Below are 18,280 nucleotides of genomic sequence, written 5' to 3'. Positions count from 1 at the left end.
GATGATGTGCCTGCTTGTGACAAGGAATTCACTGATATTAAAAGTATGTACTATTAAATTAAAAATAAAACACTTAACATTAAAATCAGTATTTTGAAATGCTACACGTGGAATTGTGTAATAATCTATAGCATGACAACAATTTTGAGATCTTAAAGTTTTTGTATTTAATGGTGACATTAAATTCTTAGTGTTTTTAAAAGTGAACTTTAAGTGAGCATTAGGCAAAGGGAAAAAAATACAAGAAATGAGCATGTACAATTAAATATCCAATATCGGCCATACTGTAAAATGCACCTTTGAAGAAAAAACGATGTTATTATGAATAAAAAATAAAAGAATAAATCACATTTTATGTTACATTTTGATTTAACAATGTTGGTTCCAATGGCAAATAATAACATTACCATAAACAACATCAACCGGGGGAAAAAATATATATTTATCCCTCAGTGTCACACCCACAGTGAAAGCACTCGTCTTCACTTCTCTTTTTCTACCCTAAACTATGCTTTCTATTTATTTTATTTTTTACATCTTACTAGAATGTTGTTTTTTCTCAAAATGTTTTGGTTGATCTCTGACTAAATTTTGCTACATCATTTAGTCATCTTGCTACTCACCCTAAATGACGCCTTGCATTTCCTGCTCCTCCTTAAAAGACAATTTCTCTCACAATTGCAGCTTTTCAAACTGTTAATATAAAGTGTTGCTTTTGTATAAGACCTCTTTCTCTAGAAAAAACGAAATTGCTGGACACCAGTCATACTTGTTTGGTCCGATACCTTGAGGAGACACGACTAATTAGTTGTCATGGAATTCTGCCCTTTCTGAATTTGTCTTGTGTCATTCTGTTTCTCAGCAATCGGACTGAATGTGTCTCCCAGCTAACACACACAACACATTCTTTTCCTCCTTGCCTGCCTCCAGTTTCTGCACACAAAATTAATGAGGGCACTAACAAAAAGGGCAGAGAGAGAGGGCGAGAGAGACAGAGTCTTATGTAATTCTTTACCCCTTGGAGAGGAAGAAATAGAATAGGGCCATCTAACACAGAACGAGTTTTGACATTGCACACTGATAAATGAGACCCTCAGAGGAAACCTGTTACAGGATAAACCTACACACATCACTGTTACTCTCTTCTTTTTCCTAATTCACAAACACATAACAAACTCTTTCTACAACATCTCAATTTTTTCTCTCTTCACACCACAGTTCAAGGATTACAATTTTGAACTGCCTTAAACAAATCATCATCCATGTCACCCAGGCTATAAGTAACGTGGCAAAAGATTTACATCAGCACAAGTGAGCAGGATTTGCAAAACATTGTTTGTTGAGCCCTGCACACACTTATTTCTCAGATCTCCTCCTATTGACTAATCCTGTCATCATTAACATAATCATAGATAGGAACATACAGGGCATGTTTGGAATGGCATATTACCTACTTTTGTAATGAATGTAGTGTGCAGCATACTGTACACCATATCTGAAATGAAATGTGTTCAGCTTGACCTTTCTAGGATTACGATTCACGTTTATCTGTAATAATTATATAACTAAAAAAAGAAAAAGGAAGCCAATCTAATACAAACACCATTTCAAAAGTTTAGGTTCAGTATGATTTTTTTTAATGTGTTTGAATGAAGTCACCAAGGTTGCATTTATTTGATCAAAATACAGTTAAAGCAGTAATATTGTGAGATATTATCACAAATTAAAATAACTGATTTCTATTTTAATATTCTAAAGTGTGTTTTATTCCTGTGATGGCAAAGCTGAATTTATGTGAACGACACACATTTAGTCCAGTTTTCAGTGTCACAAGATCCTTCAGAAATCATTTTAATATGCTGATTTGGTGCACAAGAAATATTTCTTATTGTTATCAATCTTGAAAACAGTTGTGCTGCTTAATTATTGTGGAAACTGCTTAATTATTGTACATTACAATTTACATTATAAATTGTAATGTAAAATGCTGTCAATTTTACAGTCACTTTTCATGAATTTAATGTATCCTTGCCGAATTAAAGTATTAATTTAAGCCTAGACCCATTCTTAACATTCAGGGTGTAAAATGTACAGTAGTAACTTAAAACACTATTTTTATTTTGTTATATCCAATAAATTTCAATCACTGCTCACTTCTCTATTTGAAGGAGATCATCAAAACGTTCACATGGGGTAACTGTCTAAGATATCTACAAAATGTACTACACGTTGTAAACTTTGATTCTACACATTTAAATGTCAGTGTGTGCATAAGTATTACCTGGTGACCTCTAGTCAGTTGTAATAATTGCGGAGTTTGTCTGAGATCTTAGTCCCGTGCGAATCGGCCATGTCTGTAATTTGTAAAGTAAAAATTCCCCTGCAAATTACCTACTATATTTTGCTGAACATCGAAGTCCTGTGATAATATAAGTCCCGTGCGATTCGGCATCACTGTGATTTGGCCAGATCGTATATAATTTTTTCAAGGTTTTTGTTTCATGTGCGCCTTTTTATCCATCTTTCGCGAAGAATGGAGGCTGTGTTGGAGTGTTTTGATAGTATTTTGGGTGCTGGGTCATATCGTTATACACAACTACACAATTAGCAGAAAGTGAAAGCTGAAAATCATCAGAAGAGCAAAAACAAAAAGAATGATTAGATGGAGATGAATGACATGTATAGGACTATGCGGTAAGGAACTTCATTCTGTTTATGTCATAATATATCATACAGCTAGACCTATAACGAAAAGACATTTCAAAGCAATAGCCTGTGACGTCATATCCGGGACATAAGTCAGTAAATTTGAGTAAAATCACAGGCTTCGGTTATCCCATGCGAATGCGCCACATGAAATTCCGATGTGTGTGTGTGTGTGTTGGGGGGGGAAGAAGCATGCAGTGTTTCATGACACCAATCTAAGCACACACACACACACAGACACACACACACAGACACACACACACAGACACACACACACACACACACACACACACACACACACACACACACACACACACACACACACACACACACACACACACACACACACAAACAAACAGACAATTACTTTTCATCATTGTTTCATCACTGTACTCAATTCCAAACTCTGCATTAGCATTAGCCTGTCACTAGTCTCATTGTCTGATGACCCTCCAACAAACCATCATCATTCATTGACTGTCTGATGCATATTGTACACAAAAATAGCAAGCATTGATTGAAATGGTCATTTCCGGTCTGATTGGCTGGCTTTACGCAACCTCTGGGTGTAAGTACACACTGTTTTTTTGATTAGTGCTGTCACAATGAGCACATGACAGGAAGAAAATAAATATGTCACTGCCATTGTAAAAAACTGCACACCAGTAATGTTTTTCTAAGACACTATTAAAAAAGCTACTTAAATGTCTTAATTGAAGCTAGGCATAAACCTGGCTTAATCTAAGCCCTGTCTGTGAAGTGTGAAACCAGGCCTACAGTACATGCTGCGTACAAATACTCAGGTCCAGATAATGTAAAAAAAAAAAAAAGACAAAAAACCAGAAACAGCAGCTGTCAGCCAAATGTACCTAAAGATCTTTATCTCAAGTAGTAAGGCGAGTGCTTGTAAGCACACCCTTATTTCCTGTCAAAGTGAAGTGAAGTTTTTTAATAAAACGGCAACATTTTCATAGATGTCTCCCAAGGGACCTAAATAAGATAAACTGAGGTATTTGTGAAACTATCAAGCATTAAGTAAAATTCCATTCAAATGTTTTTCATAAAAAAGCTTTTAAAAAGAAATTCATACCTTTATTCAGCAAGGATGCATTAAATTGATCAAAAGTGACAGTGAAGAATTTCACATTGTTGCAAAAAATAAATGATTTCAAATAAATGCTGTTTTTATGAGCTTTCTATTGTTCAAATAAACCTAAAAAAGGATCATGGTTTCCACAAAAATATTAAGCAGCACAACATTGATAATAATAAGAAATGTTTCTTAAGCACCAAATCAGCATAATGATTTCAGAAGGATCATGCGACACTGAAGACTGGAGTTATGATGCTGAAAATTCAGCTTTGCCATCAGGAATAAATTATATTTTAAAATACATTAAAATAGAGAACAGTTATAAATTGTGATGGTATTTCACAATATTACTGTTTTTTACTATTTTTTATCAAATAAACGCAGTCTTGGTGAGCATATAAATCTTAATGACGCCAAATATTTCCAGGTTGTAAGAATAGAATTATCAAATAATTTCTACAAAGTATTAGTGAAGCGTTAGACATTCATTGATAAAATGAAAATGTTAACTTAATTGGCATCTATGTAATTGCCTGATTCAATTAGTTCAGCTTCATTGGCTTGCTGATACTGACTAATATTCTGCTAATTTCATCAACCGCACAGTCAAGATAAACATGAGTGACATGAGCTGATCTGGGATCAGGTTCATCTTATTACAGCTATGATCTAAATATTCACGTACAAAAATCCATTGCTTATTTGAGATCTGCTTACTCTAAGCAGATCAGGTAAACTGATCTGCGGTCAGTTTTCAGCTATTTAACAGAAAGGAATGGAAGGTGAAGCACTCACGTACAAAGCTAAAGGCCTGATCTGAGGTCTGTTTAAAAGGAAGCTTAAAGCTGATATGATTTGTTATGGTGGCACTGCAATAAACCTTTGAACTCTGTGAGAAGCAATACAGAGTCTTAAATGTAAAAAAAAAAAAAAAAGTTCAATGGGCCTGGTTACTAAGTTATTGCTAAGCTCAACAGTGGGCGAAAGAGCAATCTATAACATTACATTGTTCTGTTTTAATGACACCAGACTCTCATGCTACAAAACAGGTGGCCTCACTGTTGCAGTCACATTTAACACTCAGGATCTCACATGGGTCAAAGGAGAAAGGTCACCTGACACATGAATTCTGAATTGTTGGGGGTGGGAAGCACAGGTGAGACACTAAATACTGGTACTCTTTCTGTCTGCAGGGTCTGTCGTCAACATGAAGTTTATATATATATATATATATTTAGGACACATTTTACACTGTCTGCTCAACAATTTTAACAATTCTTCTGTCCTCATCTTATCACAATGCAACGCAAAGCTAACACAATAAACACGGATGTGTGAGGGTGCAAGGGTCAGAGTAGCCTTCATTGTGTTCTTAAACAGACTGACCTCTACGCCAAACTGTCAAAATCATTTTGTAAGGAAGAAGCTTTTTTAAACTGAACTCAATTAATCAACATCATTTGGGCTTTTGATTAATAAAGAACATGTGCATCCCCTTTGTAGGTTCTGTCATGTGTAACACAATAAGCTTGCTAATGACTGTCTCGTATCCTTTTGCCGTTTCAGGAATAAACATTAGTCCAAACTGACATTGATATTGTACATACACTGTACTAGTCATCATAGCATGCCAAGTATTGACTGATTCTGAGCCATCAGCGACTGTCCGCTGGATCAATATGCACTCCAGCTACAACCATACAATGTGTGTGTGTGTGTGTGTGTGTGTGTGTGTGTGTGTGTGTGTGTGTGTGTGTGTGTGTGTGTGTGTGTGTGTGTGTGTGTGTGTGTGTGTGTGTGCACATGGGTCTTGAGCCCTTCATCTTTTGGGGTGTCCAAGTCTGACTTCAGCAACTATTCTCACAGAAAATCTTCTCTACATAAAATAAAACAATAAATAAAATAAAATAAAAATATTTGGGTGGTTATATTTTTTTCTCTTAAATCCCTAAATCCTACCTTGGCTCTAATCTGACCAGACGTGGACACTTTTCGGATGAGTTTGTGTGAGGTTTCCTCCGGCTCCCCGTCACTGTCCGATGATTCGTCACCCGCCTCGGCTTGAGTGTCCGGAGAGGTCAGGGACTCCCGGGGCTCCCCGACATAAAGGACATTTGGATTGAACTTTGAGGCCATGACTGTGCAGGGGACAGGATTTTCACTGCACTTGTGTCCTCCTTTGTGCCAAGTCAGCTCTGAAACGGAGAAGGCATTGCTCAACAGCAGCAAACAGTATTGATTCCCAAAGAGACCTCTTCTGCTTTCATTTTAAAGACCCATGAAGCTCTGGGAACTACAGTGCTCAAAGCAAATTCATTTCCTCTATTTTGATTGTTTTAAGGCCAACAAAAGATACCAGTGAACAAACCAAAGGACGGTTAACAGCAACAGGGGATAGGCGGAGCGTGTATAAGGCTGGGCAAGGACTTGAGACTAGCATGCAATTTTCTCACTCAAACCACTGACTGCTGCTGCTTGTGACTGCTTTCAGAGAGAAGAGCTGCCTATAACTGCTGGTCTAGGATCAGTTTTCTTCATAATAATAGAATATTGGTGAAACGGATTTTGGTGTATCTGCTCTTGAGAGTCTCAAAGTTTTCCAGCGTTCAGCTATGTAGCCAATCACAAACATATCTGTTGATCTATTGAACATAATGGCCATTCAGATGTGTTTAAGTTAGAATCAATCCACTCACTGCCAAAAGCGCCAGAGTTTTTGTCCAGTGTAGAGTTCTGCACGCTTGCAAATCCTCTTGTTATAAGTTAACTTATAACAAAGTGTGGACATTGTGTAGGCTAAATAAGAGATTCATTGTGCAGTCAGCTTAACTGATTATAGCAGAACTTTGTGAGACTGCATTGAATTGAGACAGCTTTTTAGGGATTATAAAGAAAGAGATCTTTGCATGCTTTCTAGGAGATATATAATCCATTCATAATTTTAATAAAAATTTTGTTTTGCTGCATTAGGCAAAGCAATGTTTATTTATTATTTAAATAGGCTGACGTGCCAAATCACGCATACAGTATGCTTGCTTTTCTGTTCAAATTATGGTGGTTTGCAAGCCTAGAAGCTTTAATAACAAATAATCTATTGGGAGCGATTAAATTGGGATGTGTAGGTAGCTATATGTAACTTGAAACTATTTGATGATATTTTATTTAAATGTGTTTATAAGGAGGAAGCACATCAAGATCTAGCCGCTGACCTTACCCCTTAGTTGGTTCACCCTCCGCCTATGAACAGGGGATTATTTTGTCTATTGCACAATAGCATTATGGGTCATTGGAGAAAAACAGGGGGGATATTCGAGATGATAAAAAAGGAGAAATCTTTTAAAACACAAGTGCTTGTGATCTTTGTATTCATGTTGGTTTCGTGCATCAAAAATATTTTTAAAAAGTTGTGTAATCACTAAGTAAAAATACATAAATACTTAAAACTTAAATATAGTGTAATATATAGTGTAATATATATATATATATATATATATATATATATATATATATATATATATATATATATATTACACACACACAGAATGTATATCCTCTCTATTTTACTACTTTCTCAACACATTACAAAAAGGACTTCCTGCACATTGGCTATGCCAATGATTTGGCAGACAAAAGTTTTTAAATAGCCTACTAATAATATTTTAAAACAAAATTTCTTCATTGCTTTTTTTCCCAAATAAGATTTTGCTAAACAACTTCTTTTTTAAATTCCCTTTTATCAGCCATTTAATAATTTTAAAAAAATCTCCAGAGTTAAACCATCATCATTTGTTTTAACTTTAATTCTCACAAAATCACTTATCCAATTGATTTTTAATTCAGAGAGTGAAAACAAATTCATCATACAATGTATAATGTATTCAGGTCACTTTATGAATTGCATTTTGAGTAAAAATAGATCCAGACAAAATAATGAGCGACACGTCATTGACCCTTACGCAGACGGTGAAGCCCATTAGCGCTCTGGATCGATACAAACCCATCTGACATAATCCACAGACGGTCGCTGTCAGCCAGGGCTTTGAGAGATACCTACATGAACTCGCTGACTGTTGCGCCGCGCGTGTTCACAGCTGCGCATTCGTTGCGCTCACTATCATTTGATTCCGCGACATTCCGAGTCCGTTATCACCTTTCTATCTGTTAATAAAATTAATACGTCTCTTGTCCCCAACATATTGCCTTAACATGTCTCCATAACACGACGCTTTCTGCAACAGACTTCAGTTTATAGCACACACATCTCCAGTAAACATGAAATAACTACCTGTTATGATGTCGCGCGTTTGGCTGTCTACGTGTGAAAACAAACCAGTCGCTTTGCAGAGCAATAAAGAGACGTTTGACTCAATAATGACATTACTAATAGGCTACTTAAACGCAGGCGTCTAATGGGCTTTTGGATTTGAAGAGATTATATTTACAGAGATATCTCTGACTCACCAGCACCAGCTGTGTTCTCGCCTTTTCAACCCAAAACTGCAGTGTTACAGGCAGCATTTATGTTGTATAAACAATTTAGCGATCTCACGCGAGCAGCAATCTCCGGCTTCGTCATTTGAATAAAACTGTTAACGGTTTGATTCATTAAACGCTCGCGGCGCTCGGCCATCACTTTCTGAATGGACAAATAGACTCAACTGTCACTCTCGCGCACGATGCCGTCTGCGTCGGTTGTACCGACTAAATGTAGCCTAAAGGTGGACGTGGATGTGGTGTTTTACCTCTATAGTGCGTTGTCTGCTCCCGTTGACCCTCGTGTGTGTATGTGTGTGTGTTCTCTCTCTTGCTCTTGGTGGGCTCTCGCGCAGCGCGGTTAGATACTGTCAAATCTGCTTCTGTCGCGCACATACGCGCGTGTACGCATAGCATCGGATAAGATTTGAATCGAATGGGAGGGGTGGACTAGAGCGCGAGAGCGTCTGTGTGTCAGCACATCTGGATGGCTTGACAACAGATATCTATGAAATGTTTGAGAGATTAATGCTTCTTCACCTATTATCGTTTTACCGCAGTTCTATATGCAGACAGAATGCTCTACTACAGTAACGCTTCAGAAACTTCAGACTGGAGCAGGCAGGGTGTTTATTAGGAAGAGGGATCGAAGAAGAAATATGACTTATTGGTACACATCGAGCTGATTGACAGTGTTCTTCAGAACATTCAGACTAAGGTAATTATGGGCCAGACGTTGAGCATCAGGTCTAATGTGCTATCAAGAACGTGAACGTACTTTTTATTAATAATGAATTATATTGTGGACTTTGGTCCGTAATGAGGTTTCTTAACAAAAATAACTGAATTTAGGAACCCCAATAGCAACAATCTGACATGTCAAAGTAATGCAGTTTACTACTAGCTAGCAACAACTTTAGCATACTAAAAATGTATTTGGTGTTGCAGGAAGTGCAAGAGAGAAGAGACTTTTTACACCACTGATATTTGCACAGTGATATACCCGACTTCACCTACACAAGCTCCACTCTTGCCCAACCAAACCCCTCAAAACTTCACCATAAGTTTAACTATACTTAATGAATTACATTTCATTAAACACTAGTATGACTCTCTATTTCTTCACCTTGTTCCAAAAATAAATAAATAAACAATTATTTAATAATAAATAAATAACAGTTTCACAAACTTACACTTTACAAATTCACTTACTTTCACAAATGTACGATTACTCTGCAAATCTAGTCCCCAGATTTAATGATGGGCACCAAAAATCCCCTGCCCGTTTTCAGTTAATGCCACAAGAAGGAAAAAAAAGGTGGTTAGTTTCAACATGAATGGATGAAATGAACTTCCATTTTACACATTTAAGTGATTTGCACACAATGAAATTAAGTCGTAATAAGATGTTCAAGAATGGTGTAGGAGTAAAGTGAGAAAACTTTAGTATGTTTGAGTGCTTTACACCCTTGTTTTTTTGTCTGTCCCATAGTTTCTCCAACACATTAACCATAACTGGCCAAAAGCATCTCTTGCCATTTAACACCCACTCTCAACTCTCAAACGAAAATAGAATATATACACAATGAAATACATGCTGTTCTGAGACTAGTTTAGTCATCATGTTTGATTAAAATCACGAGGCCAGTGCAACAACAAATTCAATGCGAACTCTCTGTAAACTGCTGTTATCTCCCCTGACTTAACTTATATGATTGTACATAGCCGTTAAAATCCACTGTCACATTAATTTTATTATCTTTGTGAACTACAATTCATGTTTTGCATCTACATCCATCACCATAATAAGCTTTAATGGCTATTAGCTCCTAGGCGCTCTTTCACATCCACAGTACTGTAGATAGATGCTAATTTTCTGTCATTAGAAAGATATGAAATTTCCACAAATTGACGTGTGCTTTCATGTTTAACACACACCAGTGTGGCATTTAATTGCCGGCCTGAGTCAATTTACATTCAACTCGTGCTGCAGCCACCAAACCAGGGACTTAGAAATTATTTTCACGTGCATTTATTATGCTTTACTAGCATTAATGTTCTGGGGGGAAAAAAGACAGAAAAGAGAATAAATTAACCACTATATAGTAGCAAAGATTATTTCCTTAATTCTGACCCACAGTTTCTATGCACCAATATCAATCAATATTCCACTTATAATCTGGATGGCTACTACCAGAAAAAGTGATTAAATTACATTTTAGTTCCCCATAATAAGTTATAGGCCTAGTTGAGGTATCATAGATTGAATAGTCAATATTAAAAAAACAACAATTACTAATTAAGAATGGCCAACTTAGTACTAAGTGAAGGGAGGGTTGAAGAAAAAAAAAACAGGGAACAGTGCATGGTCAGTGCACATGGACTGTGATTTTGTATTTGACTATTTTCTAATTTCCAATTAATCTGCCAACAAATGATTCAGTTACAGATCATAACTGTCTAGTTAACATCTCAAAGGATGTATAAAGTTGTTCGTAAGGGGCGCCCCCACAAACTACTGACCGAGTCATTATTTTGGATGTAGCTTTCTGCTGCCACCCAGCGGTGTAAATTAAAACTCACTGTCTGTATAGTGCTACTAGTCCCAACTAAATAATCTTCAAGGTCACTATAATTATATTCAGCGTCGATGCAGTGAAACACCACACCCAGCTTCTTAAAATACAGCTAGGCCTACTTTTGAGATGTGAGGCAAACTAGTTAAAGTAGAGATTTTGTTTTCCCAACCGTGCTATGAGCAATCAATAATTGGTATGAGATAAAAGAGATGCATCTAAAGATGCTCCAGAAAGCCTCAGAACACGGATCTCACAGAGAAAAGGTTTCGTGATTCCCGGAGTGCTGCCGTGCCCCTCGAGGTACGTCATCCTTCGCGTATCCACGCGCACTTAAACCACTGCAGAGGAAGAACATCCTACCTGCCGTGCGCAAGCAGAAGCACGACCGGGGCTCGGTGATTCAGATGCAGGATTACACATGCAGGCTACACTTGCGAACAACATCCACTCTTAAATGTATAGCTTATATTGGTTGCTTCTACAAAAGGTGTAATCATCAGATGGTTCATGCAAAATAATTGTTTCGCCGTTTATCGGTTGCCATGAGAACGCGTCCAGTGAGATGAAAGTTGCCTCTGTCAGAGGAATGGATGGATCGATGCAATAGGTGGACAGACGGACAGATAACCATACAGACAGACAGACAGACAGACAGACAGATAGACAGATAGACAGATAGATAGATAGATAGATAGATAGATAGATAGATAGATAGATAGATAGATAGATAGATAGATAGATAGATAACCAGACAGATAGATAGATAACGAGACAGAGACATATAGATAACCAGATAGATAGATACATGGATATATAGATATAAATAACCAGACAGACAGATAGCCTACATAGATAAATGGATATATAGATAACCAGACATAGATAGATAGATGGTAGATATATAGATAACCAGACAGATAGATAGATAGATAGATAGATTGAATCTATTCCTATTCACTGCCATGTACGTCATTCTCATTTACTAGACATGAAACAATGAGCCTCTCTTTGAAGAAACAGGTTTTTCTCTGAATGTGTGAGTGTATTGATAAAAATGTGATTACGCATGTCCAATTATTTAAACATACACATTTGTACAATGCAGATTCCCAGTAAAATATGCATCTGAACTGTTTTTGTCTTTTTTTGTATTCTTCGCAAGGTGGGGGAAAATAAATATTTAAAATGTGTGGATTTCTGTCTCAAAGGAACTGAATACTAATCATGCAAAAGAGCACAACTGGAACAGGATTATAATTTTAACAGCAGTACACAGGGGAACTGTACAAGCAGAAACTGCTAATTGGTTCAACAGTTGAGGAATATTATCTAAAGATCAGTGAATCGTTTAGAACAATTCCCAATGGACTCCTCAACAGAGTGAACAACAGCCATTGCCCTTTTGCATTGACTAAAGATCAGCTTTGCCATCTCTACAGTAATTGTAAGATAAAGATACGGCTAAAGGTGCAAATTCCAGAGCAAAATAACCAAGTGTTGGAGCTGTTTTAGAGAATTAATAGATGAGTACACTGATAAAAATGGTGTGTTCAAGTCCTCCTGGGAAGTTTGTATTTACGAGTTGGGAAGTCATGTTTATGAAATGAGTCACTTTCGTTACAGCATAATGCCAATGGACCTACTCTTCATTAACTACACAAAAATATAGCAAGGTTTTTAACTCTATTTCTAGAAAATGAAGAACAAAGAATGTGCATCAGTAGTGTTTTGCTGTTTTATGTTTTTAATTAATTTAAGAAGCCACTGAAAACTTTATTACAATGCTATCATATTTTGTGCAGGCAATTAGCTTACTTTGTAAAAATAAAAAAAAATAAAAAGCCTGACAATGTCACTGCTAAATACCTACTGTGGTATTCCATCATGTTTCTCACTTTACAACTTTGTGGTGGAGTTCATGTGCGCTCGACTTGTATATGCGATCTTTCCAACATGACTTGAACACACCAAAAGTTGTTGTGAAATCTAAGGAGAAAATAGAGAAATAAACAGACTTCCAAATGGGAAAACAACAATATACACAGAAGCATGTTCCCCCCAAAGCAAACTAAATGATGGATTGACAGAAGTCATTCTGACAATAGGTTCCAAAAATATGCAGAAAGTTTTGTCATTGTATAATGCAAAGTTTGTTTTTAATTGTATTTATTTATTGAAAATTATTTATTGAAAAGAATAAGAAAGAAAATTTATTAAAAAAATATATTAAAATCAATTTTAAAAAAAACAACTCTGCAATATTGTGTACATCATGTATGTTACCATTACCCTATTCTTAGATATCCCTTTTAGCATCACTAAGTCCTCCCCCGCTAAATATTTTAAATACTGACAAATAAAACCCTCCCCATTTCATTGCAGGTAAAAATCCAAACAATCCATGTACCTGATAATTGCTTGTCATCATTTTGTAAAATTCAAATAAACATTGTTAAAAAAAAATAAAAAAGCTAAATTGCTCAGTCTACTCCATCTCCCTTAAGCCCAACTATCTTTTCTTTCTGGCTGGCTTTTGTCTCATCTGACCCGCCATCAGGTTCCGTCTTCCTCTATCATCTTCACACATTCCGTAAATACACAACTGCCCAAACCCCTGCTGTCTCCCTCTTAGGGCTAATATAAAATGACATGCTCTCATCAGTCAGAGAGGCTTTGGGTGAAAGCTGTGGAAAGTATATCCTGAGTGGATGCTAACACTTGTCTCTGCTCCCTTGAGATTACTCCTCACCAAGGGCGTAGGTTTAGGGGGGGACGATGGGTACTAGTCCCAATCAATATTTTGAGATGACAAATTTGTCCCCACCAATATTTAGCAAGCTCCTTTGAACTGGTAGTTTGATATTTGCGCTGCTATTTGGACCGATTCCAACGGCCAGGACGACGACAGTACAAGATACGCCGTAATTTGATTGGCGGCGGGTTATCTGACGGGCAGGCTACACGCGCGGGCCGGGACTACTTTTTGTGCTTGCACTCACTGGCAGCGAGCGGGTGGTGTGTGCGTGTGTGCGCGCGTGACGACGCCGATGGTAAGTTACCAGGGTTGTCTCTCTGCCTGCCATATACAAAGGCCAGAGTAAAACATTTTAATATTCCGTTTTTTGCCCCTTTTTGTACTTTGTAGATCAGCTATGTCACCCAAGAAGAAGAAAGGGGACATACGAAGCTTTTTCATAAAGCAGAGTGTAAGTAGGCAAAAATAACTAGCCACACAAATAACTAGCAGTAGCAGTGACTGACCAGGCTTTCAAATGCAGATTCTACTGTGGAAAATAGTATTAACTGGTGATCCTGGTTACCCAGGATATTGTTACAGTTAAACCTAGCTTCTGCAATCTTTCAAGATTAGGAGCATTAATTAGGGGTGTGCAGCACGGATAGACTCATAGAAGTTGCGCTATCATGATAGAATGCTACGAAGTCACTGAATGTTAATTAGCCTACCTTAACTTAGAATCTTGCAGTCATAAACAGTGGATCATCTGAGACATTTTTTGTTTCTACATTCTGTTTATGTAATGTATTTGTGAGTGTAGCCTACTTGCTAGACACATGTGCTGGAAAAACATGTTGGCAATGTTAAAAAGGCGAAAGTTAACACTGTTGGTTATTCAAATATAATGAATCATTACTTGATTGATAATATCCAAATAACAATATCTGGTAGGAGGGTTAAACTTGCTAGCCATAGGATAGACTACAAAATTAATTAACCATTTTGTATGCAGGAAAGACCGCATCAAACCACAACAGATTTACATTTATTCATTTAGCAGACACTTTTTATCCAAAGCGACTTACAATTGAGAACAATAGAAGCAGTAAACCTAGGATAACAATATGCAAGTTGTATGACCCTTCCCAGTTTAATCTAATGGACTTTTTTTTTTAAGAATAGAATGGGGGGAAGGGGGGGGGGGGGGGGGGGAATGGATGTCCCCACCAAAGCTGAGACCAAACCTACGCCCATGCTCCTCACACATGGGGACCTGCCGCTCACGGAAGCCAGCCGGACCCCTCCGGGCATGAGTTTACTGCTGCAGACTAATACCCCATCGAGTGAAGAAAAGATCTTGACAAAAGTAAGAGTGAGATCGGATGGAAAAAGAAAGAAGAGGAGTGATAAATAGCTATTTGCGCCTATAGGTATAATACTGCCATTATTAGATGGGAAAACTGACCCAGTTAGACCCATGGTATTACCAGCTCGGGGCAGATATTAATGTAAGCCTTCTCTCTCTCTCTCTCTCTCTCTCTCTCTCTCGCACGCACGCACGCACGCACGCACACACACACACGTTGGGTTTCCCTGTTTTATGTGGACATACATTCCATAGACCTAATGATTTTTATACTTAACAAACTGTACATTATATATCCCCTAACCCTAAATCTTCCATTCACAGAAAACGTTTGGTATTTTTACATTTTCAAAAAAACATCACTTAGTAATGATTTTAAAAGGTCAATGATTTCGGATATTGCACCCGTTCCCCCCTCCTTCTGGTGACGTATGCATGCTTTTTTTTTCTCCATGTCCTCGGCCTGCATTTTTTCTTTTTTTTACAAAAAAGGTCCATTCACTCCAATAATGATAAATGTAACGATAAACATAAAGTTCTAAGAATTGAAGAATAAAAAAGAATAGCAGAGTACGCACCACAACTATAACGAGAATGACAGAGAAACTATATTGTCGGAATCCCTTTCAAAACAATTTTTTCCAGCAAATGAACGATAAAAACATTGACAGCAAATCAGAATCCATCCTGCTTAAAAGAGCTACAGCATTTAATATGACAGACCACTTAACTGCAGTGCCTGTTTAAAAAAAACAACGATACCGTCTACTTCTGTGGATGCTAATATAGTTTTCGTTCTTGGCGTGAACGGGCCTTAATGCGTTACACTCAGATCAATTTCTTATAGCGCAGACTAAAATTAAATCCACATCTTTGCTCTCTTCGTCCATCTGATGCACTCACACTCACTTCTCTCTGAAACAGGAAATGATTACATTTTGACAACATGGATATGGAGGAAAATTGAAGTTAAAGGCATACAAAAAGGGAAAAATTAGGAGGAAAAGAAAAGGTTGAGCCTCTGTCTAGCAGACTGTCACCTTCTGAAGAAGATGGCTGCTTAAAAGCTTGACTGGAAAAAGCTTTCTAGCTTTTTTTTAGCACCTTTCTTGCATGTGACATTTTAGACAAATTTCACCCATGCTTACTAATAACTCATCCATCAATCAATATGCACTACAATTAACTGCTATTATCCGCTCAATGCACATTACAAACCTCAAAATTGTAGCATTTTGCAGTAACTAAGCTAAACAATGACATTTCATAGTCAATTCTTATATAATTGACCTTTCTAATCAGCCATCAGTAGTTTCGAATCACAGGTGCCATTCTTCAGAGCAGTATCTATCTATCTATCTATCTATCTATCTATCTATCTATCTATCTATCTATCTATCTATCTATCTATCTATCTATCTATCTATCTATCTATCTATCTATCTATCTATCTATCTATCTATCTATCTATCTATCTATGATTCTAACTAACACTGACTTTGAGCATTAAACCCTTGACCATGAGTACTGTTTGCTTTCAAAATGTGTAAAACTCAAAAACAGTGACATTTCTCATTGCCGTTTTCCTTTTTTAACTTTGTGGTGGTGTAACTTGCTCCTGCACTCAAGGGATACACATCAGTGTCATTAAGACAGGAAGCAGAAAGAAGCCTGGAAGAAGCAGAGTGCTGCATTAAAGAGCCTCTCTCTTTTGAGACTGAAAACAGTTTGAAACTGGAGAGGGCTGCGACTGAGAAAATCTCAGTAAATAAAACCTTCACACTGCGAGTGTTTAAGCCGCTGCTCTCAAACAGACAGTGAATAGAAGCACACTGGCATGCTCACAGCGGATAAATACATTTGATGAGGCAGTCACATGCACACATACTCCCGCACACAATGCTACAGCATCTGCTGACGAGCGAGTTCCAGCGTTTGGAAAGCGTCAGCAGGTTTTTGCGCGGTCGACATGGGTTCAGTAATAGTCTTCTCAGCTGAATGGAGGGATTGCAATGCATTTATTTAATCATCAATACAGTACCTCAGGACAACTTAAGCACTATATTGACATGCACTTGTTTATTTAGATGGTCTAACAGAAAGTAAATTGTTGGCAGTAGCTGCTTACAAATAATAAGATAAACAGAGCTAAGAAACATACTAGGGCAAATCAAGTTGATTTAAATAACTGGATTTTAAAGAGACAAATAAATAGGCCTGTCTATTCAGATACCAACCATGTGAGTGTGCATTGATTTATCTGCATTGCTAATTGACAAATGTGCATCAAATTGTATACAAATTAGTTCATATTCTTGTAAAGTTTATCAGGTAATATGTGTATATGGGTGTGATCATGCAGAAAGGTGTTGAAGATTATTGTTGTAACAGTGCATGCATACTTGTGAGATATGTGTGAGAGAGTGATGATGTAATAGCTTACCCACAATGCTGCGCAGAGAAGATGAATGGGGGAGTGAGAGTGAAGGGGATTGGTGGGAGCTCCTATCAATGAATAGAGATTGCCGGCCCATGCTCAACCAATGTTGAGACTTATTGTAATTCTGGTCAGGACTACTTATTCATAAGACTGTCAGGGAAAACGCAATGAAAACAGCATTCCTTTAAATAGTTCAGTGCCCTCCCTTCTCACTGTCTCTCTATTTTCAGCACACAAACAAATGCCACCTGCAATGTATTGTTTGTCTGATCCTGTACAGTTCCTTGTCCATTTTTTCTTTTGCACGTTGTGACTAACTGGTTGTTGTGAGGTATAAGAATAGCCCCAAGTGTCACAGTAAGTAGTAAAACCAGTATGCCATTTACAGCTCAAAAACTAATTCTCATAACCGTCTGCCAATATTTGCTATCAGATGCACACTTCAAGGAAATGCGACTTTCTAAAAATAAACAGCCTTGTAAAGACATCTTTTGTTGGAGTATTTGAAAGTGTCCTCATAATGGGAGACGCACGCGCCATGGAACACTCATCCTTATCACTACAATCCGTCTTAAAACAAAGACAGCAACTAAATTAGATATCTGAATCGAGATGTTACATAATCATCACGCTTCAAAATATATAGCCTACTTTTAGAATTTTTCGGGTGCCAATATGTTGCGTAAAATCCCGCAAACACACATAAACGTCATAAAAGGTAGATAACAATATAGACCCGCACAAAGTATAGATTTTGTAACTTAAAACAAATGACAGTGGTGCTTTGCCTTTGTGTGATCTGGACAGTTTGGTGTGGTCGGTAATCTTGGAGAAAAAAGGAGAAAGAATTGAGTTGCTTTGCGCAAAGCGGCAGCAGTTGATTGTC

The 18,280-nt window shown here is 37.3% G+C and overlaps 1 protein-coding gene across 2 annotated transcripts in view; it reads right to left on the bottom strand.

The window, feature by feature from the left end:
- The window catches only part of LOC143737120 (diacylglycerol kinase delta), an 81,500-nt gene extending 72,794 nt beyond the window's left edge, over positions 1-8,706 (bottom strand). Inside the window, exons 1-2 of one of the 2 annotated variants that reach the window (XM_077228089.1) lie at positions 8,542-8,706; positions 5,759-5,994 (exon numbers count right to left, since the gene is read on the bottom strand). In XM_077228089.1, coding sequence (XP_077084204.1) covers positions 5,759-5,994; positions 8,542-8,689 — 384 coding nt within the window. In that variant the 5' untranslated portion in view covers positions 8,690-8,706. Of the gene's footprint in view, positions 1-5,758; positions 5,995-8,260; positions 8,509-8,541 lie in introns of those variants that run through there. The other variant, XM_077228091.1, reaches the window with a different exon arrangement.
- Between the last annotated feature and the right edge of the window lie 9,574 nt (positions 8,707-18,280).

Source organism: Siphateles boraxobius, unplaced genomic scaffold (genome assembly GCF_051911475.1).
Source record: "Siphateles boraxobius isolate OS27281-9 unplaced genomic scaffold, OSU_SipBor_1 130, whole genome shotgun sequence".
Classification (NCBI taxonomy): Eukaryota; Metazoa; Chordata; class Actinopteri; order Cypriniformes; family Leuciscidae; genus Siphateles; species Siphateles boraxobius.
This window is presented reverse-complemented; position numbering and strand designations above follow the sequence as displayed.